Source organism: Scylla paramamosain, chromosome 27 (assembly GCF_035594125.1).
Source record: "Scylla paramamosain isolate STU-SP2022 chromosome 27, ASM3559412v1, whole genome shotgun sequence".
Classification (NCBI taxonomy): domain Eukaryota; kingdom Metazoa; phylum Arthropoda; class Malacostraca; order Decapoda; family Portunidae; genus Scylla; species Scylla paramamosain.
Genome location: NC_087177.1, coordinates 17,220,996 through 17,247,010, shown reverse-complemented (window position 1 = coordinate 17,247,010; position 26,015 = coordinate 17,220,996). Strand labels below are relative to the sequence as shown.

General features: G+C 45.4%; 1 protein-coding gene across 1 annotated transcript in view; it reads right to left on the bottom strand.

Annotated features, from left to right (window-relative positions):
• The window catches only part of LOC135114500 (uncharacterized), a 98,367-nt gene extending 85,216 nt beyond the window's left edge, over window positions 1-13,151 (bottom strand). Inside the window, exons 1-2 of the mRNA XM_064030397.1 lie at window positions 13,034-13,151; window positions 12,593-12,689 (exon numbers count right to left, since the gene is read on the bottom strand). Coding sequence (XP_063886467.1) covers window positions 12,593-12,604 — 12 coding nt within the window. The 5' untranslated portion in view covers window positions 12,605-12,689; window positions 13,034-13,151. The remainder of the gene's footprint in view (window positions 1-12,592; window positions 12,690-13,033) is intronic.
• Window positions 13,152-26,015: the final 12,864 nt, after the last annotated feature.

Sequence of the window (26,015 nt, the reverse complement as noted above, 5' to 3'; positions counted from 1 at the left end):
CAAACTAAATACACAACAGACGCCAGAAAAGTTCATCAGAGTCTCGCCCACAATGAAGAACTCTTTACCAAGAAAACTTGGGCACAGAAAATGGCCCAGGGCATTAAGACGCTACAGATGCAAACACCATTAACCGCAAGAACAACAGATGCCCAGCAGCCCGACTATCAACCACCTCCTCCATGGCAAGAGTCTCTCAGCGCTGACGCCCTCGCAGCCCAAGCTCAACAAGCTCTTCACGCAGTGAATGACAGGAACATGGAGGTCTATTTCACAGACGGATCAGTGGACCCCAACACACACAGAGCAGCAGCAGCCTTCGTGCACAACACAGGAACAGGCATATTCCGCCTCCCCGACCACTCCTCCACGCTCCAAACTGAGCTAGTTGCCATCGGGAAGGCACTAGAAGATGCACTTCACAAACACAAAGACATCCTAATCCACACCGACTCGTTGGGCGCCATACAGTGCCTCCAGCAGACACACTCAGGAGACAACATACGCCTCATCACCACCATCCATGCCAACGCACAGGCCATCCGCAGAAGGAACAGGAAGATCACAATTAACTGGATCCCCAGCCACACTAATATCACAGTAAACGATTTAGCAGACACCGCAGCGAAAGATGGACTCCTACTCCCTACTGTGACGAGCCACGTAGTACCATCCCGAGCGCAAGTCAGCAGCACCGCCAAGAAAACCTGCAAGCAATTATGCACCCAAGCAGTAAGAAGTCAGATTGCTGAAGGGTCACCAAGTGCAACCTGGTATGGCACAGCAACTGCAAACACCGCACCACCTGCTGACACACTACCACGACGCACACGTACACGACTACACAGACTACGACTCGGCTACCACTGCCTAGCCGAGCTCAACAATACACTACCATTCACATGCGAACACTGCGACACACCCTCGTACACACCCCTACAACACTACATTGAAGACTGCCCAAGCACAGCTCCGTTCCTACACAGACACGCACACGACGCACCACACATACTGCAACAAACAGACACCAACAGACTGATACAGATGGTGAATGCCTTTCGGCCACCCAGGTAAAACAACAGTCTTTTTATTCCGAACAGTCTCCTCCTACGCTGCTACGGGGTGTATCTGACACTCCGCTACACGCGAGTAAGTCAGACTCCCCCGAGCACAAAAGAAAGGAGGCTGGACACTTAACACTGGACAAGACACAGGGAAGACAGTATCCTCAAACCACAAGGGGTGTATCTGACACTCCGCTATAGGCGGGCAAGTCAGACTCCCCTAGTGGCATGGAGACTTGTCTCCCTACCTCCTACCAACGAAAGCCACCTGTGGGCCGCCTTTAGGCTAAAAGGCCCGCGCCACTCCACGGAGTGGCAATCTATCAGTCAGTCGGGAACCAGCAGTCAGTCCGGACCTCTCTCTCTGTCACGGCGTGCCTTGTACTCCCTCGCTCCACAAATAAACGCAACCAAGATTCTGGTGTCTCTGCTACCCTTCACACCCCAACATGGCGCAGTATCGTTTAAACTGGGGTGAGGCACCATGATGCGTCAGAGGTAATCCAGGGATGGAGCAAGCAATCCTGGAAGAAGTAGTCACCGGCACACCGGCAAGAGACCACGTGGTGCTTCATCTGCCATTACCAAGCCCTCCCGCCACAGCTCCCAGGTCCGGGCCCTTCAGCACACCCCTCACCCCACCTGCATCAACACGACCACCTAGCGCACAGGCAGCTTCACCATCACATCGTCCGCCGGCTCCCCCGTCGGGTCCAGGGACAGCAACTCGAGGCATGTCACCGGCGGCGTTCGAGGCATGGGCCGTTAGCGTCGAAGACTACGGCCTGATCTGCCGGTGGTTCCCGCCCCTCGCCGCCCCATACGTGCGTCTCCTGTGCGACGGCAGTCTCCAGCAGCGCATTGACGCACGCTTCGACAAGCAGGACTTCCGGCAGCTCTCAACCAGTGCAGCGGTAGAGGTGGTGAGAAGTGTGGTGGTCGGACAGCGGTGCGAGGTAGGTGCATGGTCCGATCTCTTTCAGTACTCCCAGGAGCCGGGAGATAGTGTCGACGCATACGTGTTGAGGTGCCGTGCCTTGGCAGCCGAGTGCAATTTTCGCTGCCCAAAGTGTGATAACTCACTGACCGAGTACATCATGAGCAGAAAAGTGGTCATGGGGCTCAGTGATCGCGACATGAAAGCTGAGGTGTTACGGTGCTTCCCTCGCCTGACGTCCGTGAGTGATGTAGTGTATCAGTGCGAGATCATAGAGGTCGCAGACAAAGTGGCGGGGCGGCGGGTCACAGGGAACGTGGCAGCCCTGGCGGACGCAGGAGCGTCCACCCACAACCCACCGCAACCCCCCCATCCCCCGGCCACCGAGGTGTCAGTTGTGAACCACCAGCGCCGCGCCTGGAGCCGCAGCGCCCCCGGTCGTGCTGGCCCAGGGCGCAGCCGGAAGCGGTGCAAGGGCTGCGGGGACAGTGGGTGCGGCGGTACTAATAAGTGCCCCGCCCGCGACGCCACATGCCGCAATTGTGGGCGCAAAGGGCACTTCTGGCGTATGTGCCGCGCCCTCACACCAGGCAGGGGCCCCGCTACCTCCAACGCAGTGATTGTAGGAGGCGTGGAGGCGACGGAAGACTTGTCAGTGCGGATCGTCTGCCCCCTGGCCGCAGGCGGAGTGCTGCACCACGGCCGTGGCCGACACAGGGGCTCAGGTGTGCATCGCTGGCCGGCCCCTGCTGGAGAGTCTGGGTATCCCCCCAGGGCAACTCCACGCCTCACCCAGGACAGTCAGCCACGTCGCCGGGGGAGGGGTGAAGCTTCTGGGAAGCCTCACGTGCGAGGTGACAGCGGGGGCCATCACCACGTCTGAGTGCGTATACATAGCTGAAGGGGTGCAGCGGCTGTACCTGTCACTTGGAGCTTGCAGAGCCCTTCAGTTGGTGCCGCAAGATTTTCTCCGCCCTGCAATCAGAATCAGCGCGTTGACGGCCCCTGCGTCTCTCAAGACCTCGGCCCACCCATTGTCACCACCCTACGAGTCGGTAGAAGAGAACGTGGGGCGTCTAGAAAAATGGCTCCTGGAGGAGTTTGGACGCATGGTGTTCGCAACAGAGCGCACGCCTCTACCAGAAATGCGTAGCCCGCCACACCACATCCACCTCCGCCCCGGCGCACGCCCCCACGCGGTGCACGTCCCCGCCACAGTCCCGCACCACTTCTACGACGAGGTACGGCGCCAGCTCGACGACGACATCACCAGAGGCATCATAGAGGAAGTGCCTGCCGGAGAGCCGACCGAGTGGTGCGCGCGCATGGTGGTGGTGCCAAAGAAAAACGGGAAGCCACGCAGAACCGTGGACTTCCAGAAGCTCAGCCAAGCTTGCCTGCGCGAGACTCACCACACCAGGACTCCCTTTGATCTCATCTCCAGCGTGCCCAAGCACACCTTCAAGACGGTCGCCGACGCGTACCACCAGATACCCCTGGACAGTGAAAGCCGCAAGTTAACGACATTTATCACCCCTTGGGGAAGATTCCGCTACCGCAGGACTCCCATGGGGCACTGTGCGGCGCAGGACGCCTTCACGAAGCGCCTCGACGACATCATGAGCGACGTGCCCAGGAAAATCAAGTGTGTTGACGACACGCTTCTGCACGACGAAAGTGTGGCAGAAGCCTTCTGGCACACGTATGGATTTCTGCAGAAATGCCGCGACAACAGGGTAACACTGAGGCCAGATAAGTTCAGCTTCTGCAAGAGAAACGTCACGTTCGCCGGGTATCTACTCGGCTGGGAAGACTACCAGCCCAGTCACGACCTCATCAAGAGCATCACAGAATTCACGAAGCCTGCAAGCCCATCACTGACGGATATCTGGTCGTGGTTTGGCCTGGTGAATCAGGTGGCTCCCTTCTTAGCAGTTGCCCCCATCATGGAGCCTTTCAGGGAGCTTCTGAAGAAACCAGCCGGGAAGACTCGGCGCCATCTTCACGTCAGCGAAGGACACCATCAAGAATCTCGCAGCAGAAGGTCTCAAGTTCTACGATACCTCACGCCCCACAGCCGTCCTAACTGACTACAGCCGGCAAGGTATAGGATTCATCGTGTCGCAGCAGTACTGCCAATGCGTGTCCCTGGAGGCACCAATGTGCTGCCCAAACGGATGGAAACTAGTCCTCTGCGGCAGCCGGCACCTGACCGCGGCCGAAAAGAACTACAGCACACTGGAGGGAGAGGCACTCGCGATAGCCTGGTGTCTCAAGAAGGCCCGCTTGTTCCTCTTAGGCTGCAAAAACCTAACCTTCATCACCGATCATAAAGCGCTCACCAAAATCTTCGGTGACAAGGAGCTGAAGGACATTCACAACCCCCGCATCCTCAACATAAAAGAAAGGACCCTGATGTATAACTTCCGTGTCAAGTATATCAAGGGGAAAAGCAACTGCGCCGCGGACGCTCTCTCGCGCTACCCAGCATTAGCAAACGCACCAGAGGACTCAGACGAGGCTGACGATGAAGCAGTGTGCGCTGTCATGGTCGCCGCGGCAGCAGAAGCCACTACAGACGACGTGGGTCATGTGGTAGACCTACGTCATGTGGAGGAGGAGGCAGTCAAAGATGAGGAATATCGGCTCCTCCATGAGTGCGTGGCCGATGATGGGGCGAGCGGAAGGACGCCGAGCCGGCCGCGCTACGCCCGTACTTCAGGATGCGGCAGCACTTGTCATGTCAAGGCGACATTGTGCTTTACACCAGCGATAAGAGATTCCCCCGTCTTGTCATCCCAACCGCCCTCAGATGCACCGTGCTCGCCAATCTCCACGCTGGTCATCAGGGCAGAGACTCAATGCTTCGCAGAGCCAGGCAGTCTGTATACTGGCCCGGCATCGATGCAGAAGTGGAGGAAAAACGACGCCAGTGCCAGATGTGCGAGACGCACACGCCCTCTCAACCAGCCGAGCCGCTCCTGCCCACCCCACCACCCCAGTTCCCATTTCAACAAGCCGTGGCCGACCTGTTTCACCTACACGGCAATGTGTACATCGCATACGCCGACAGGCTGACAGGCTGGCTAGAAGTGGAACACCTGTCTGGGGAAGCCACCAGCTCCCGCCTTATCACGTTGTTCCGGCGGTGGTTCACACGCTTCGGCATCCCTGAAGAGCTCTCATGTGACGAGGGCACCAACCTCACCAGCCACGAATCGAGGAGGTTCTTGGAGGACTGGCGCGTCACCCTACGAATCTCATCATCCCACTACGCCCAATCTAATGGGCGTGCAGAAGCAGCTGTCAAGTCGGCCAAGAGGCTGTTAAGAGGCAACACAACTCGCGGGGGCTCCTAAGACACCGACAGCGCTGCCAGAGCGATCCTCCAGTACCTGAACACACCCCTGCACGGCCTCGACGCATCCCCAGCACAGCTGCTGACAGGCAGACAGCTGCGAGACGCCATACCCGTAGAGAGCTCCCGCTACCTCATCAACGAGCAGTGGGGCAGGACACTGCGCGACCGGGAACGTGCCATGATCCAAACATCAGTCAACTCATCAATGCGGCACGATCAGCAAGCCCACAGTCTGACACCCTTGAGGCCCAGGCAGCGAGCGCGCATCCAAAACCCATCTAGCGGACGGTGGGATCGGGTGGGAACCGTGCTCGAACTATCCGCACCCCGTCAGTATCTTCTACGACTAGACGGCAGTGGGAGAGCGTCCATACGGAATAGACGTCATCTTCGTCCTCTTACCGGTGAACCACAGCTGTCGGATGACTCGACTGAATCCCCTACACCTGTGCGCGTCACCACACCACGGCCCCGTCGCACCCAGCGAGCACCAAGGCACCTTGATGATTATTTCTTAAACTCTCCTGTGTAGGTTAACTCAGTGTCACTCAAGGATATGTGTTATGTTTACTTTTCCTTTGCTCCCCACAGCGCATATTATATTTTAAGTTATATCATTACACCATCCTGTGTAATTGGTGGGAGAGTGTAGGAGTTTGTATTTACCCAAGCGCGGTACGATATGTTTGTGTATATATATATACAGGCGCCATGGGAACCAGAAGTCAGTGACACACACACGGCACACGACACACACACGACACACATCAGACACATCACACACACACACACACACACACACACACACACCACTGAACCACCGATGCAGACACAGACAAAACCTCCTATATAAAAATAGCAATGTGGTCTGCCCAGTCTTTTCTCTCTACAGTCTTTCCATTTCTAACTATACACCTTCCTCTGTCCAAACTCTTCTTCATTCACCTTCTTCCTCTAATTAAAAAAAAAAAAAAAAAAGAAGTCAGTCCGGACCTCTCTCTCTGTCACCCCGTGCCTTGTTCTCCCTCGCTCCATAAATAAACGCAACCAAGATTCTGGTGTCTCTGCTACCCTTCACACCCCAACAATGTGTTACAAGATCCTTCTGGTCTCTAGCACCTTTTTTCTCTGACGGTCATAACACCAGGTTCTGCTCCCCCTTTCCGGCTACCACTTCCTGTGCAGTATAGTGAGGAACCCAATTCACACCCACAGCGTCCTTCTGACCCCCTGTAGTGAATTACACAACTGAGATCCAGTTTGTTTATCCCACCCACAAAAAATGGAATAATACAACAGCCAATTCCAACAGCTGGGTAAGAGTCGCCAGTCATGTTGTAAGGAAAAGACAATCATAACAAGTGACAACACATACAGGGTCGAGGTATAAAACCCTGTTGGACTACCGCCCTCAAGAACAAACCACCCACTGTCCAACTGCCTGTTATAGGCTCTAGCCAAGTAATGTCGTTTACAGCCTTCTGCTGGACAGCAGGCCTTATCAGGACCTGAGGAGGGAGTAAAGTTCACTACACAGCTCTTCACTTAAGTCCTTTGCGACTGAGCAGCCTTAACCAACAATAGCATTTAACACAAAACAGGTACACAAAGTGACACGAATACTGACAAGTACCCACAGAAAAAAAAAAAAAAAGCAGGATAATTCACTGCTCATTCTATCACAAATTACTCGGTTTGCTTTAGCACTGCCGAGGAATCACTTACCCAAAAGACTCCTAAAGCGACTTAGATAGGGCCGGTAATTACTCACTTATCCCCTCAAAGCAAATGACATGTCTAACTTTAATCCCTTCCTAGTCTTCTCCAAACAGCGCTGTCTTCCTTTGTATGTTTATCTTTCATGGTGGCTGGGCGATGATGCTCTTCAATTCTGCTGCTACAGGGAGAGGGAGTGGGGTGGTGACATACATCCATACACTTACTCGCTCACTGCACTCCGGGCTGGTTTATAATATAAACAACACTTTAAAACTGATCTAATGAAAGGAAACTAAAATAAATGCAGCTTTTTTCCGCCCTTAATATTGACTGTGTGGAATATTTCATTAATACGTGACTTTCAAGCCGTCAGAACATTTCTTTACGAGACACTGATCCCAACACCTCTAGACGTTCAACGTTTGCTGACAACTGTGGAGGCTTGTGGGGGGAACAGAGATGCCAATTAATATTTGCGTTGACAATTATCAATATGATTCACGGGTGTAGACAAGACACCCTAACTCTGAGTCAACTTTTTATTTAACAGTCATCATTATTTTGTAAACAAACAAAAGTACACACTGGCTCTACAAGTAGTGACAATTTACAAATCAGGTTTAACAGCAATCACCTATCACCTTCCTGTACGAACGCGTACGGTTCCTGTCCACTGGTCAGTTTCCGCCAATCTCCCAAGGCTTAAAGGCTGCCAGTGCATGATAACACAGGAGTAGTCTGTCTTTATAAATAATTGTATGGTGTTCAGACATGTCCATCGTTATGATTATAAATATAACTTATTCCCAGAAAAAAAAAAAAAAATATATATATATATATATATATATATATATATATATATATATATATATATATATATATATATATATATATATATATATATATATATATATATATATATATATATATATATATATATATATATATATATATATATATATATATATATATATATATATATATATATATATATATATATATATATATATATATATATATATATATATATATATATATATATATATATAATAATCCAAGTATCATGAGTATTTGGATATGCTATTGCAGCTATTTGCATGGGAACTTTTGAAGGACGAATTATTAACAGGTACAGTAGTGTGATCGACATAAAACAGGCTTGTGATCAACCAGTCGATCGGCCACCCCTGGTCTAGAATTACATGGGGCGAAATGTGAGGGTGGCTAATAAGCTATGCGCATCCTACACACTCGCAAGACTGTCCTGCTCTCAAAGCTTTTAATATTCGATAAATCACTGTTCTTATTTTTAGGAGTTGGCTGGAATTTTTTTGTCTTACAGTTGACTATGACTTTTCTCCTTTCATGGGTATCAGTTTCAAATCGTTACTACAAGGGAAAGTGGGAAAAATTAAAAGAAGAGTAACTCTAGTTAGGATGCGAGAAACTTACTATATACACGGTATGAACGCATTTTTTAAAATTAGATTGTGAACGAGGAAAGCGAAGCAAACATAGCCTGCCGGCTTCTTCCTCGGTCTCTGTCCTTTTCCATTTCTTCCCCTTCCACCTCCTCACATGATTTGGTGGTCTTTGGCTGGGGATGGCGCTTGAGATCCATTCCTACGCTAGTTAAACGCGAGACTGGAGAAAGCCGGCTAGGAGTAGGGAGGGGATATTTAGGGGGCTCTTTATTAATAACTCTAATTGAAGTTATCTTGGCAGCAACCCCCTTCCATACTGATTAGGATTAGCCCCCACGGGAGGTTCTCTGTATTTGCCATGCAAATACAGAGAACCAGCGAATGGTTCTCTGCAAATGCAAATACAGAGAACCAGCGAATGTCTGTCGCTGTCTACTCGTTTCCTGACGTCTCATGTCTTGGTGACATTGTGGGATCGGTCTCTTGACCATTCCTACCTAATCTGTCTGTTGCTGTCTACTTGCGTCCTGTGTGTCGTGTGTTGTTAAATGCTATTAACCCTTACCGTCCCGTAAACGTATATGTACGTTTGTGGACGAAATGCCGTTCACTTATATTTACGGCGTAAGTTTTCCCGCCTCATTTCATACTGAAAAAGGCGGGTTACTCTTGCCATTTCACTAGCCATCAATAGGGAGTTTTCAGAACTAGTGGTTGTCACCAGGTGGCAAGCAATATCAGATATACCTACAGTGTTATTCTATTTACATGAAAATGCAATGGGCTTATATAATTTTTTTTTTCTACGTAATTCCTTCTAAGTAGTAACACAAGTAAAATCAAACTCTTTTCATGAACAAATGTATATGAGTTGATTTTCTAGTGAATCGGCATTTAGATTTATTTGGTCATCTTAAGATTTCCAAATGAATACACTCTTGATTGGAAACGTCTTAATCTAGACGACAGTAAACATAAAGGCAACATGTCTGTGACAGTCAAAAGTTCAAATTACATAGATCTCATTCCTAGTTTATGGAAACGGCAATTTTAATAAAAAAAAAAAAATGGCAACTCGAGTGTCCTGGCGATAGTAATGCTGTATCTTTAACCAAAACAAACACCTGACTCGGTCGCGCTGGTTGAACTTAAGAAAGTTGTTGGACAAGAAGTTGAATGTTGGTGTGGTGCCCATCTCCACAACGCCCTAAACAATGGATTACGGTAGCTGGACACTACAGCAGCAGCAGGATCGCCTGAGAGATGTTTGTTTTGGTTCTCGATTACTTTGCCTTGTCGCTCGCTTCGTGAGAGGGATGATAAAATACCCACAAAAAAAAAACAAAAAAAAAACTTGAGCCATATATCACGATGTTATTGAGTAGGTTGTGTCATACTATATAGTACAGTGTGATTTTTTATATTTTTTTTTTCATTGTCCAAATCAATAGTTTTTATACTTGTAATAAAACGCTAGCAGTTTACTCGATAATACCACAAAAAACAAAACAAAAAATAATTTGACCACATTCTCTCAATATTATCCATACCGGATTTTGAAAAGTCGATACATCATTTCAATAGTATCATGACGATCAATGTTCTATGCATCTTTACGCACCTGGGATTTACTACAACAATATTTTAGCTCTCTTTCCTACAGTTACATGAGCAGCAACGACATCTAGCGGTTTAGTTCCGAAAACTCCCCATTATCTTCGAGTTGTGAGTCAAGGACGCGTGGTACATCCTCTCAGTAGTCTGGCAGTCATGGAAGGAAGTAATCGTATGCGTCGTTTTGGCGCTCTCACAGAAGAGGAATGGACTGAGATGTTGTTTCCTGGAGATGATTCATAAGATGGTGAACGTATGGATGATGCTGAGATGTGGGCTATTGATGATGAACACCTCGATTTTGATTTTACAGCATACAGCGATAGTGAACTATCTACACAGAGTGAGGGAGCGAGCGGCCGCATGAGCCCAGCCCCAGCCCCTCCACCCCAGCCAACACTACAGCCTACTACCGCGCCTCCAAGCCACACTCGCATATCGCTTTCACAAGCATGGAATTGGATTCAGGGTTGTCCATTTGTGCCCATATTATTTGATTTTGATGGAAGATTTTCTGGAATCACAGCAGATAGTGGCATTGAGGATGAGTGTACGCCTCTGGAACTGTTTACTTTATTTTTTTGATGTCCAGATTATGAATCACATTGTTTCAAAAACAAACAAATATTATCAACACACAGTAAACAGATCTGTTGTTAGTCCCAGGTCTCATGTTAGAGATTGGGAAGACACGACAAGTAGTGAAATGTATATATTTCTTGCTACGTCTGTGCTCCTGGTTCACACCAAGAAACATAAAACACGTGATTATTGGTCCACAGATCCATTGATTTCCACCCCACAGTTTGCAAAACTTATGTGTCGGAATCGGTACGAGAAAAATTATTATAATATATCAAATTTACACCGTACTGTCACATCTCTGGTGGTGCAACTCTGTAAGGGATTATCGTCAACATCTCGACTTTCACATCACTTCTCTAGATGTAAGTGTTGAAATATTTTTTCTTGTTGTCTTTTCCTATTATTTTCGTTTTAAATTTTCATATTCTAAGACTGATTAATGTTTAGAAAAAAAAGATTCCCTCGCAAATGTGGGTTGGGGGGGGGATAACCAGAATTAATGCGGGATTGTAAGGTTAATCCATAGGGCTCGCAGCTGTGTGTCTGAGGTCTGGAGAACTTTATAATATTCTGCAAGATTACAGTTGTCTGCTCTCCCATGAGCTCCACCAGCGTTACAGGGAGTGCGTGCCTGTCTTTTGGGAGACTGCAGATAGGATATTTTCTAGCAAGATTATGTATAATATTCTGTTGGACATGGGTGGTCGACTTGTGGGCGGTAGTCCACACGACATTGTACACTCATTATCTATAAGACGTCTTTACTGTCCAAGCTCCCTACCACATGTCTAATTAGTTGGTGTTCGTTATATTCTCTTCCCAGTTGGTGGCAACCTATTGAAGCTTGATAGCTGTTGGCGACCAGGAGGTGCCTGGATTATATATATATATATATATATATATATATATATATATATATATATATATATATATATATATATATATATATATATATATATATATTACAGTCAAAACCCGGAATCAGTCAAAACTAGTTTTAACTAAACCCGGAATCAGTCAAAACTAGTTTTAACTAGGTATTTTCAATGTGTTGGTGAACAACTAGTATTACCTAGGCAAAACTAGTTATACCTTAATGTGTTTGATATAACTAGAAATATCAAAGTTTAACTAGTTAAATCTAGTTTTATCTGATCGTGTAAGTTAAAACTAGATTCAACAACAGTACTGAATGTCAAAAGTAGGTGAGGGATATGACCACTCGTTTGAGTACCATTGCTCGTTTGAGTACCATTTTTGGGGAACTCAAACATAACATCCCCATCTAACCTAACCTAACCTAACTACGTTAGACTAAAAGTGAAATCGGTGTAGTGCCGGGGAAAACATTTATATGTATAAGTAGCATTAGGTTAGGTTAGGTTAGGTTAGATGGGGATGTTATGTTTGAGTTCCCCAAAAATGGTACTCAAACGAGCAATGGTACTCAAACTCATATCCCTCACCTACTAGTTAAAACTAGTTTTGACTGATTCCGGATTTTGACTGTAACATATATATATATATATATATATATATATATATATATATATATATATATATATATATATATATATATATATATATATATATATATATATATATATATCTTTCGCCCATCTGTGACCTCCTACAATGTTCCCTATGTGTGTCACAACATAGTAAGGCACTCATAGCCTGCCTTTTAAAGATAACTTTCTTAAAGCATAACATTCATCTAACACACGTATACGTTCGCTCAAAATTTAAAAATTGCAACCACGCTGCGTCCCCCTCTGTGGAAGATACCAAGAAATTTTATTAAACCTGAATGCTCTCTCTCTCTCTCTCTCTCTCTCTCTCTCTCTCTCTCTCTCTCTCTCTCTCTCTCTCTCTCTCTCTTACTCACTATAAACATCATATGGTTTGGATCGTTGTGGCGGACAACAGGTATTACGTCTGGTCGCTCCACAAGGTCAGCCAAGGTATCAATTGGCTGCTGATATCTGTCAGAATTTTAAATAATTGCAATCTTTGTCATCGGTATCATATATATATATATATATATATATATATATATATATATATATATATATATATATATATATATATATATATATATATATATATATAGACACACACACACAAAATGATGTGAAAATAAATATTGATTTTACAAACTGTCATTTCTAAAAATGAAGTTCCATAATATACTACAATATTGTTAGCACTTCCTAACCGAAAACTTTTTTTTTTCACGAGAGAGAGAAAGAGAGAGAGAGAGAGAGAGAGAGAGAGAGAGAGAGAGAGAGAGAGAGAGAGAGAGAAAGAGAGTTTAAAAAGGGACTACCTGGGTAATGAGAGCCACGCAGTAAGGTTTCCGGAATAGACACCAGTTAGTGTAATCACAATAACCCAACTCACTGCTACCAACGCTCTGCCACTTGCACTCGCTGGTTGATGTTCATGATCTGCAACATTATCTCTTATGTAATTATTATATATATATATATATATATATATATATATATATATATATATATATATATATATATATATATATATATATATATATATATATATATATATATATATATATATATATATATATATATATATATATATATATATATATTTATATATATATACATGTACACATAGAATCTCCACTTATACACTGAAACTTCTCCCAACAGAGATTAATGTTAGGCCTTTCACAAAGTCATTGAGGACTACTCGGTTCGTACATTTCTTAGCATGTGCGAGGATGTCATGCAGCAGTCGGGAACGACTGTTTTTGTGAGATCAAGATTGGCACCCGGATTCATAGCGCTGAAAATTTTAACACATCCTTTCTCGCAAGGAATCTTGGGGCAGACTTTGAACTTTTCAAAGAAACACTGTTGCGAGTTTTTAGGTGGAGCAGAAAACACCCTCATGAAGCAGATAAGTTCAATTGTGGAAATTGTTGCGAGTGAGATCAGAACAGGGGAACCCTGGGACGTTTCCTGCGGGTGAACAAATGCAAATGAACTGCTTTCACATACTGAAGGAGAAAGGGTGGGGCGAGGCACCCGACAATGCAATGATCACCTTTGACCGCCTCTGTAAATCCTTTCAAGTATTTTTCTTGCTATTTCATGTCAATGGATGGGCCAGACTCGCCTTCCAGTTACTTTTCCATTATCCTGATAATTCATATGATGCTTTGATTACAGCAGCAGAAAACAAAATGATGGAAGGAAAATGGAGAGCATCAATCGCTGTGACGAGCACCAGTGACATGCCCGTAGAGACTTATGCTGCAGTGGTTGGGGGATCGGCCTAAGACCTGTTCATATTGCAAAAGAGTTGGACATGATTTAACGTAAGCACGATCGTAAAAAGGCTGAAGCAGAAACGGCGGCCCGAGCCATCACAGCCGCCTTGTGCATATCAAGAGGGAACGGAACGCTCCCAGGAAGACCTAAATGTTTCTCTCCCACTCACACCCCCTAACCCTCCTTTTCCATCTCCACTCACCCTTTATTCAAGCCTTATCCTCTTCGTCCTCCTTAACTTGCTAGTATACCACCCAGTTCTCCTCCTCCTCCTTACCCTGCTGGCAACCCAGCCAGAGCCACCACTCTTGTTTTTGCCTCGTACACAGTTATGGGCATCCTTCATCTGACTGTTGTCGATAGATTGTGCACATGCAGACAGAAATGGAAACGCGACGTGTTGCCGATCCTTGACCATTGTGTGAAATCGTGCGCTTCATGCTACAAAAACCCGGTTAGGGGAAGTAGACAAACAACGTGCATCCACAGGAACTGAGGCCTTAGCCATTTATGACAGCGTTGTGGCTGCCTGTGATCAAACACACATCATTGCTTTGCCTACTAGAATTGGATCATACGGGCTTAATTGGCCGTGGACACTGGTGCTACTGGGAATGTCCTCTCGAAAGAATCATTTAAGGCTATTAAGCGGAATATTCACAGCGGTCGGTGGCCATCACGCCAGAGGGACTTGAACTTAAGGGGAGTAAATGGCTCAACCTTAAAGATTTTAGGGATGGTTACTTTACCCATACAAATGAGAAAGGGAATTCCAATCAAACAGATACATTTCTATGTTGCCTCCAACTTTCAGTTTCCTGCTGACGGACAATTGGGACTAACGGATATGAAATCCAACAACTGGAACTGGTATGTACACCGATTTTTTTTTTTTTTTTTTTTTTTTTTATGGAGGTACTTGGTGTTATGGTGCTGCCATCAACCTGGATATGAATGTCACTCGGGATGTGTGGCAGGTTTCCTAGGGCTCCTAACCCTAGGATTTACCAGTATTTAACATATGATCTTTAGTGTGAAAGCACAGTACTCTTGTTAGGGTTTCCTCATAGTGTCGTACTAACTCCTGTACGTTGTCTTTGGTGCCAGTTAGTATAAAATGAGTGTCGTCGGCATACTGGATTACCATACAGTTTTTAATAAAATGAGAGAGATCATTTACGTATATGTTAAAAAGAATAGGAGCCACCACTAACTCCCGTGGCTCCCTGAACGTGATTTTTTGTTTCCTCGATACATGATTCCCAATGTGTACGGATTGTGTTCTGTTCTTAAAGATAGTTTTGAAACCAGAAAATATCAATATTCAATGTGACACACTTCTCAATTAATATTTTGTGGTTTACACTGTTGAAAACCTTTGATAAGTCACATAATGATACCAATGATAATTTCTTTTTTTGTCCATATTGTAGTATAGTTTATCAGACAGTGTAAGTATAGTTGTGTTAGTTGAAAGAACGGACCTGAAACCTCTTTGGATATTATTTAATAGACTGTTGATCTCCAGGTGCTCGGAAAGTTGTTTGGCAATTACTTTTCCAAGACACACAGTATAGAGTATAGAGACACAGTATAGAGAACAGAGATATGGAGTGGTAGTCGGCAGCAAGGTTGTCATCACCGGACTTGTGGATGGGAACAATGATGGAATGTTTCCATGCTGCTGGTATAATGCCAGTTACAGTAGAAGTATTAATCATGTTAAATCAGATATTACAATAGGGAAAGAGTCTTTTATAAATCTGAGAGGAATCTCATCTGAGCCATATGAATTCAAGTGCTTCATGTATTTTGTGGTTACAACAATGGTGGCACTATCAACTGGCTTTGGTCTAAACATGAATGTGCTGTCAGTGACATCGATCTGTACTGTCTATGGCCATCCACCATTACCCTTTACATAATGTTGCGCTTCCTCAAATGTATGTTTAGCTACACTCGAAAAAAAATGTGTTAAATTGTTCAGCTCTTGCAGAATTTCGTCATCTTTCAAAGCTTCATTGATTTTGTTTTTTCTTATTGGGAACTAAGTCTTAAAAGGTGGCAGACAGCTGCGGTGTCACCCCTGTTTTACTGTAATTTATCATTATAGTATTAGTGTTTACAGTTACGGATTGACATCTTGGCTGACCTTTTCAGTTTCTTGTATTCATTCTGTAAGTTAACGTTGCTTCGGTCGTGTTTATTATAACTGTATCTGGTTTCGTTACTGCATTAAGACTGTGATCCAAGTCGCGGTGGGACCTTCTCATTTATTTGGTTACCACTGGTGTACAGATATCTAAGTAATTCATAAAATGTTCTGTAAATAACTTTTTTTTTATGTAGGAGGGACACCTTTTTTTTATGTAGGAGGGACACCAGCCAAAAGCAACAAAAAAACAATAAAAAAATAAATAAAAAGACACACTGAGATGCCGGTCCACGAACAGGGTCCGAAACAGTAGTCTAAAATTGAAGGATAAGTGTCTTGAAACTTCCTTCTTGAAGGAATTCAAGTCATAAGAAGGTGGAAATACAGAGGCAGGCAAAGACTTCCAGAGTTTACCAGAGAAAGAGATGAATGACTGAGAATACTGGTTAATTCTTGCATTAGAGAAGTGGACAGAATAGGGATGAGAGAAAGAAGAAAGTCTTGTGCAGCGAGACCGCAGGAAAAGGGGAGGCATACAGTTAGCAAGATGAGAAGAACAGTTAGCATGAAAATAGCGGTAGAAGATAGCTAGAGATGCAACACAGACTCTATCAAAAGCTCTTGATATGTCTTAGGCAACAGCAAAAGTTATGCCAAAATCTCTAAAAGACTCAGTAAGTAAGTCCAGAACATTACTAGTTAAGCTGCCTTGACAGAACCCATACTGGTGATCAGATAGAAGGTTGTGAAGTTATAAATGTTTAAGAATCTTCCTGCTGAGGATAGATTAAAAACTTTAGATAGGCAGGAAATTAAAGCAAAAGGACGGTAGTTTAAGGGATTAGAACGGCCACCCTTTTTAGGAACAGGCTGAATGTAGGCAAACTTCCACCAAGAAAGAAAGGTAGATGTTGACAGACAGTGCTGAAAGAGTTTGACTATGCAAGGTGCAAGCACGGAGGCATAGTTTTGGAGAACAATAGGAGGGACCCCATCAGGTTCATAAGCATTCCGAGGGTTTAAAGCCAGCGAGGGCATGGAGAACATCATTAATAGGTAGCATGAAGTAGTCAGAGGGTGGAAGAGAAGGAGGAACAAACCCTGAATCCTCCAAGGTAGAGTTTTTAAACAAAGGTTTGAGCGAAGAGTTCAGCTCTAAAGATAGATGTGATAGCAGTAGTGCCATCTAGATGAAATAAAGGGGGAAAGAAGAAGCAGTTTTTTGGCTAGTTGGAAAACAGACTTGGCATGGTTCCAGCCAGAAATATAAAGTGCATGAAATTCTGGTGATGGGAGGCTTAAGTACCTTTTGTGGGCCACCTCTTTATCATATATAGCACGAGAACAAGTTGTCTTAAACTAAGTTTTGGAAGGTTTACGTCGAGAAGAAGAGTGAGGAATGTACGCCTCCATGCCAGACTGTTATGCGCTCGTTACACAGAGACGGGTCTCTGACACGGAAGCGGTAGTCATTCCTAGAAAAATCAGCAAAATACCTCCTGAGGTCCCTCTAACTAGCAGAGACAAAATGCCAGAGGCTTCTCCACTTAGGTGGATCCTGAGAAGGAATTGAAGCGATAGGACAAGATACAGATATGAAATTGTGATCGGAGGAGCCCAATGAAGAAAAGAGGGTAACGGCATAAGCAGAAGGATTAGAGGTTAGGAAAAGATCAGGAATGTTGGCCATATCTCCAAGATGGTCAGGAATACGAGTAGGGTGTTGCACCAATTGCTCAAGGTCATGAAAGACAGTAGAGTTAAAGGCTAGTTCACCTGGATGGTCAGTGAAGGGAGAGAAAAGCCAAAGCTGGTGGTGAACATTGAAGTCTGCAAGAATGGAGATCTCCACAAAGGGGAAGAGAGTCAGAATGTGCTCCACTTTGGAAGTTAAGTAGTCAAAGAATTCCTTATAGTCAGAATGTGCTCCACTTTGAAAGTTAAGTAGTCAAAGAATTCCTTATAGTCAGAGGAGTTAGGTGAGAAGTATACAACATAGATAAATTTGGTTTGAGACTGACTCTATAGTCATACCCAGATGGTGGAAAACTCGGAAGATTTAAGAGCGTGGGCACGAGAGAAGGTTAAGTCGTTGCACACATAAAATGTAACATCCAGCTTTGGACTGAAAATGAGGATAGAGAAAGTAGGAGAGAAAGGAAAAGGGGCTTCTTTTCCTCATTGAAACACAGGTACCTGAGGTACCTGTGTTTCAATGAGGAAAAGATGAGGTTTAGTAGAGGATAGGTGGTGTTCTACAGATTGAAAATTAGATCTAAGACCGCGAATGGTACACAAGTTAATGAAGAAAAAGCTGAGGTTGGTGTCAAGATACTTAGGGTCGATACCAGAAGAATAGTCCGACCTCGGGACATTTGTGGTCCCATATCCAGATAGGGACTCTGAGGCCGGTGTAGGAGTCGTCATGATAATTTTGAATTTTGAATGAAATGTGTGTGTGTATAATTAGGTGCTTGTAGTTTTGTGTTAAGGAATATAGTTGTCTACGAGTATATAGGGTAAGCTGTGATTGTCCTCTTGTGTAGTGAGACACAAAGGGAAATGTTCAGTGAGGTCACAGCTAGTTTTGATCTAATGCTTTAGACCTCACTGAGAGTAATTATCGTTTCGGCAGATTCCTTCAAGGTTATATCTTTTGCTTGATAAAAGGTTATATAGTGTTTCGGGAGAAGAGCGTTTAATTGTTGAAACGTTTTTATGGTAGCTTTAGGTTTGCGTACTTCTCGTGTTATACTGAAGAGCTCATGTCCACCAACAGGCCATGGGGTCGTGTCTAAGAGGATTGTAGAGTAATATAATAATGATTAGTTGAGTCATCTTAACATTTGTGATTATCTACCTTACCTTATTATTTTCTATTAATAAGTTATCATTAAAGTCGCCCAGTAAGTAACATGGCTTTTTCCGTAGAGAGATCCTGCGAAGTACATTGCGGATGTAGTCAAATGAGACAATCGCGTTAGAGTGGCGATTGTAATGTACAGCGAGATAAAGTAACATAAAATGAAGAAAATAAGTATGCGTGAGAAAAGAATAATGAGAGAGAGAGAGAGAGAGAGAGAGAGAGAGAGAGAGAGAGAGAGAGAGAGAGAGAGAGCCAGGGACGAGACTTACGTGAACCCTACACGATTAATATTATGGACACAATATATTGACTTTATATTATTGATTTATATTATGCAATAAAATATCAAACTCTTTTTGATGTCTTCAATATATTATGTCATTCTTCAATACCGCTCCTTCACTGTCAATAATATTGTACAATATGGAATATTGCGCAGTAATATTGATCGTGTAGGGTCAGCTTTAGACGCGTCCTAGTCACTTATGTACTCAGCCTGAAACTGAGATATTTATCTTATCTAAGATATTTATCTTACCTAAAGATATTTATCTTATCTATTGCGCAATTACTCATGTTCCCCAATTAAATTTCCTTACTTTCCCTTATCCATTCAATTTGAGACTCACTCAGTATTTAGTAGAAGAGTTGCCCTTGATAACGAAATAATCAGTATTCATCTAGCCCCCCTTTGTTTAGTCAGTAGGATTTTTAAAATCAAAATGTTTTATTCAAGTAAAGACCGCGCGGGGAGCGGGTGTGGGCCCATTTCTTACCTTGTACCCCTCCCTTCCCTAACTAGCAGAGCGGGAAGGTGGTTGGAGCGCTTTCCCACAGGGTAGTCACTACCCAGCAGCTGGAAGCAGCAGATTTACTGAGACTTGCTCTAACATTTATCGGAGACTAAGGCGGGATACTAGTTAGCCGGGTTAGTTGCCTTAATGGGATAAGTGCGTCATTACTGGCCGTACACCCCGGCCCTTTATATAGAAGACGAGTCTCCATAGTAGTCTGTCAGTAAGGGTAGTTGTGAATTACACACTAAACCCAGGGAAGTGACTCCTCTCCTGTATACGAGCACAGGTCAAGCTGGAGCAGTGAGCGGTGAGTGACCGTCCTGTGTGTTTGTGGGCACTCTTTTTGCTGTAGTTTCTAGTGTTTCTTGTTAGTGCCCCTGTTTGTCTTAAATGCTACTGCGGGCTGATGCAGTTCAGCCGCAGAGGACTAAGCAATTAATGGCATAGTGAATTCTACTCCCTCATCAGCTCCTGACAAGGCCTGTCGTCCAGGAGGCAGCAAACGATACTACTCGGCTTGAGCCTATATCACTGTTGGGGTGGGAGGACTGTCACGGTGGGTGGAGCCTAACGGTGTATTATACCTGAATCATATACGTGTTATCGTATGTTAACGGGGGAGGGGGGGGGGGAGTGGCGGTTTTTTGCCGCTCTGTCCTCAGCCCCTCACACCTCCCTGTCAATATTCCTGCCGGAATAGAGGCCCTGTGGGTGAGAGTTAAACCCCCTGCCATCCCAGCAACACAGCCTCCATCATCGTGTGTGTAATGTACCACCCCCCACGAGCCACCACAGCACAATTACTCACCACTCACATCATTGACACTGCTGATGCCCTGAGGGTGAGGTATCCTGCTGCCAAGCTGGTCATCTGTGGGGACTTTAACAGATTAGATATCAGCGATATCCTACACCAGCTACACCTCACCCAGGTCGTGGACTTCTCCACCCAATAGCAAGCCACCCTTGACTTTATATTGACAGACCTGAACCACCAGTACTCTCCCCCCAAGCCGCTGCCTCCCATGGGACGATGCACCCACCTCTCTATAATGTGGACACCCACAGCCACTACCACGACCCCCCGGTCAGCTGTCAGCTGTCACCAGGACCTACCACCCCATGCCTGACTCAGCCATGAGGGAGTTTGGGCAGTGGATGACACAACACCCATGGACCGAGGTGCTGGATGTGGAGGACGCCCACTTAAAATGGCATAATTACATCGCCACCACCACAGAAGCTTCCACCACTACTTCCCAGCCAAGAGCGTTATAGTGCACCTGCCTGATGCCCCCTGGATGACGCCCCGCATTAAAAGACTCATGCGTCAGCGACCTGGGCGTTCCACTCCTGCCCGGTCCTATACAGGAAACTAAGAAACAGTGATCAGGGAGATTATGGCTGCCAAGGCAAGCTATTACCCGAACAAGATACACCATCTCAAGTTGGCTAACAACAGACAGCGGTACGCTAGGATCAAAGCTTTGTGTGGCCTACAAAAACACACTTCATCTCTACTTTGCACCTCACACATTCCTGCTAATTTCGCAGATCAGGAGATTAACGATCACTTTGCCGCAACCTTTCAGACCTTTCCTCCCCTCCACACCACTCCGCTTCCTGCCTATCTTCCCGCTCCCTCCCCTCCCCCCACTGTCCAGGCGATGGATGTTTTTAAGGGAATACTTAAATTTAAACCAAGATCCACCACACCCACTGACCTTCCCATAAAAATTTACAAGGAGTTTGCTGCAGAGCTAGCGACACCGCTGTGTTCCATAATAAACGCCTCTCTCTCTCCCAACACTTGCTCAGCAGACTGGAAGACATCTTACATCACCTCCATCCCCAAAACTTCCAGTCCACAGTCACTGATTGACCTGAGGCCAGTCTCTATCACCCCCATCCCTAGCCTTATTTGTGAAGATTTTATTTGACTGGGCCTACACCAAAATTTGTAATACCGGTGACATCAAACAGTTTGGAAACATTAAAGCCACATCCACCTCCCATTACCTGACCAGCTTCCTTGAATTCATCCACAGACACCTGGACAAGAGAAACACCTCTCTAGCTGTTGCTTCTGTGAACTTCAAAAAAGCCTTTGATCTTCTTGATCACACTGTTGTCATCAGCAAGGAGGAGGCAGGATGTAGATAACATCTGATCGCTAAAAAAAGGAAGAGTTGCAACAGATAGACACCTGCCGAAACGATAATTACTCCCAGTGAGGTCTAAAGCACTGTTCAGGGGGTGCTGTGAACTTATCATTAAACCCAGCTGTGACCTCACTGAACGTTTCCCTTTGTGTCTCACAACACAAGGGGGCAGTCACAGCCTGCCCTCTAAAGACAACTCTCTTCCTCCACACAAAACTACAAGCACCTAATAACACACACACCCTTCACTCAAAAATTTTAAAATCATCATGGCGACTCCTACACCAGCCTCGGAGTCCCCATCTGGGGAGGGACCACAAATGTTCCCAGGTCGAACCGCCTTTCTGTCGACGACCCTAAGTGTCTTGACACCCCCCTCAACTTTTCCTTCATTAACTTCTGCAACGTTCGCGGTCTAAGATCTAATTTTCAATCTGTAGAACACCACCTCTCCTCTTCTAAACCTCATCTTCTTTTCCTCACTGAAACTCAGGTGTCTGGGGCAACTGACAGTAGCCCCTTTTCTGTTCCCTCCTACTTTCTCTATCCTCATTTTCGATCCAAAGCTGGATGCTGCGTTTATGTGCGCAATGACTTAATCTGCTCTCGTGCCCACGCTCTTGAATCTTCCGAGTTTTCCACCATCTGGCTACAACTACAGAGTCACTCTCATACTAAATTTATCTGTGCTGTATACCTCTCACCTAACTCCTCTGACTATAAGAAATTCTTTGACTACTTAACTTCCAAAGTGGAGCACATTCTGACCCTCTTCCCTTTTGCAGAGATCTCCATTCTTGGAGACTTGAATGTTCACCACCAGCTTTGGCTTTCCTCTCCCTTCACTGACCATCCTGGTGAACTAGCCTATAACTTTGCTATCCTCCATGACCTAGAGCAATTGGTGCAACACCCTACTCGTATTCCTGACCGTCTTGGAGATACGCCCAACATTCTTGACCTTTTCCTGACCTCTAATCCTTCTGCTTATGCTGTCACCCTTTCTTCTCCGTTGGGCTCCTCCGATCACAATCTCATATCTTTATCTTGTCCTATCGCTCCAATCCCTCCTCAGGATCCCCCTAAGCGAAGGTGCCTCTGGCGTTTTGCCTCTGCTAGTTGGGGGGACCTGAGGAGGTATTTTACTGATTTTCCTTGGAATGACTACTGCTTCCATGTCAGAGACCCGTCTTTGTGTGCTGAGGGCATAACAGAGGTGATAGTGTCTGGCATGGAGGCGTACATCCCTCACTCTTTTTCTCGTCCTAAACCTTCTAAACCCTGGTTTAGAAGGTTTAGCTTGTTCTCGTGCTATACATGATAGAGAGGTGGCCCACAAAAGGTACTTAAGCCTTCCATCACCAGAATCTCATGCACTTTATATTTCTGCCCGAAACCATGCCAAGTCTGTTCTCCAACTAGCCAAAAACTCCTTCATTAACAGAAAATGTTAAAACCTTTCAAGATCTAACTCCCCTCGTGATTTCTGGCATCTAGGCAAAAATATCTCCAATAACTTTGCTTGTTCTTCTTCCCCTCCTCTATTTCAACCAGATGGCACCACTGCTATCACATCTATTTCTAAAGCTGAACTCTTCGTTCAAATTTTTGCTAAAAACTCTACCTTGGACGATTCTGGGCTTGTTCCTCCCTCTCCTCCACCCTCTGACTACTTCATGCCACGTATTAAAATTCTTCGCAATGATGTTTTCCATGCCCTTGCTGGCCTAAGCCCTCGGAAGGCTTATGGACCTGATGGGGTCCCTTCTATTGTTCTCCGAAACTGTGCCTCCATGCTTGCACCTTGCCTAGTCAATCTCTTTCAGCTCTGTCTGTCAACATCTACCTTTCCTTCTTGCTGGAAGTTTGCCTACATTCAGCCTGTTCCTAAAAAGGGTGACCGTTCTAATCCCTCAAACTACCGTCCTATTGCTTTAATTTCCTGCCTATCTAAAGTTTTTGAAACTATCCTCAACAGGAAGTTTCTTAAACATCTATCACTTCACAACCTTCTCTCTGATCGCCAGTATGGCTTCCGTCAAGGCCGCTCTATTGGTGATCTTCTGGCTTTCCTTACTGAGTCTCTGTCATCCTCTTTTAGAGATTTTTGTGAAACTTTTGCTGTTGCCTTGGACATATCAAAAGCTTTTGATAGAGTCTGGCACAAAGCTTTGATTTCCAAACTACCCTCCTACGGTTTCTATCCTTCTCCCTGTAACTTCATCTCAAGTTTCCTTTCTGACAGTTCTATTGCTGCTGTGGTAGACGGTCACTGTTCTTCTCCTAAATCTATTAACAGTGGTGTTCCTCAGGGTTCTGTCCTGTCACCCACTCTCTTCTTATTATTCATTAATGATCTTCTAACCCAAACTTCTTGTCCTATCCACTCCTACGCTGATGATACCACCCTGCACTTTTCCATGTCTTTTCATAGACGTCCAACCCTTCAAGAAGTAAACATATCACGCAGGGAAGCCACAGAACGCTTGACTTCTGATCTTTCTAAAATTTCTGATTGGGGCAGAGCAAACTTGGTATTGTTCAATGCCTCAAAAACTCAATTCCTTCATCTATCAACTAGAGACAACCTTCCAGACAACTATCCCCTCTTCTTCATTGACACTCAACTGTCCCCCTCTTCTACACTGAACTTCCTCGGTCTGTCCTTTACTTATAATCTGAACTGGAAACTTCACATCTTATCTCTAGCTAAAACAGCTTCTATGAAGTTAGGCGTTCTGAGACGTCTCCGCCAGTTTTTCTCACCACCCTAGCTGCTAACTCTCTACAAGGGCCTTATCCGTCCAAGTATGGAGTATGCTTCACATGTCTGGGGCGGTTCCACTCATACTGCTCATCTAGACAGGGTGAAATCAAAAGCTTTTCGTCTCATCAACTCCTCTCCTCTAACTGACTGTCTTCAGCCTCTCTCTCACCGCCGCAATGTTGCATATCTAGCTGTCTTCTACCGCTATTTTCATGCTAACTGCTCTTCTGATCTTGCTAACTGCATGCCTCCCCTCCTTCTGCGGCCTCGCTGCACAAGACTTTCTTCTTTCTCTCACCCCTATTCTGTCCACCTCTCTAACCCAAGAGTTAACCAGTATTCTCAATCATTCATCCCTTTCTCTGGTAAACTCTGGAACTCCCTGCCTGCTTCTGTATTTCCACCTTCCTATGACTTGAATTCCTTCAAGAGGGAGGTTTCAAGACACTTATTCATCAATTTTTGACCACTGCTTTGACCCTTTTATGGGACTGGCATTTCAGTGGGCATTTTTTTTTATTAGATTATTGTTGCCCTTGGCCAGTGTCCTTCCTACATAAAAAAAAATAAATAAATAAAATAAAAAACTAAGTCTGGGTCTCCCTCCTAACCTGGTAGCATGGCTAGCTGACTCCCTCACAGGGAGGCGTCAGTCTTTAGCTATCAGGGCTCTGTCTCTAATTTCCAACAGCTGACATGTGGGGTCCCCCAGGGGACCAAAATGGGTCCACTATGCTTCCTCTTCCTGATCAACGATGCCCTCACTGACTCCCCCCATCACTGGAAGTATGTGGACCGTGGGCGTCCCAGTCTCCAACAGGAGCCCGGACTACCCGCCATTGCAAGTAATTTTAAAGCGACTGCAGACGTGGACGGAGAAGAACAGAATGACCATCAACCACAACAAAACTGTGGTGATGAATTTCTGTACCTCCTCTGTACCAGTGCTCCCTCCCAAGCACACAGTGGGCCCTTACCCCCTCCAGGTAGCCCGATGTGTCAAGCTTCTCGGAGTCACGGTGGACGACCAGCTGACCTGAAAGCAGCATGTCGTCAGCACCGTAAGATCCGCTACCTACAGGCTGTACATGCTGCGCAGACTCAGGTCGCTGGAGACGCCGACAAACGAGCTAAGGGGGATGGGAGTACCTCACCTTCATCTTCCCCAAACTCATGTATGTAGCGTGGTCCTCCTCCCCCACACACACTCAACAGCTCCAGCTGGAGAGTGTGCAGAAAAGGGCGTGTAGGGTCATCCTTGGCCG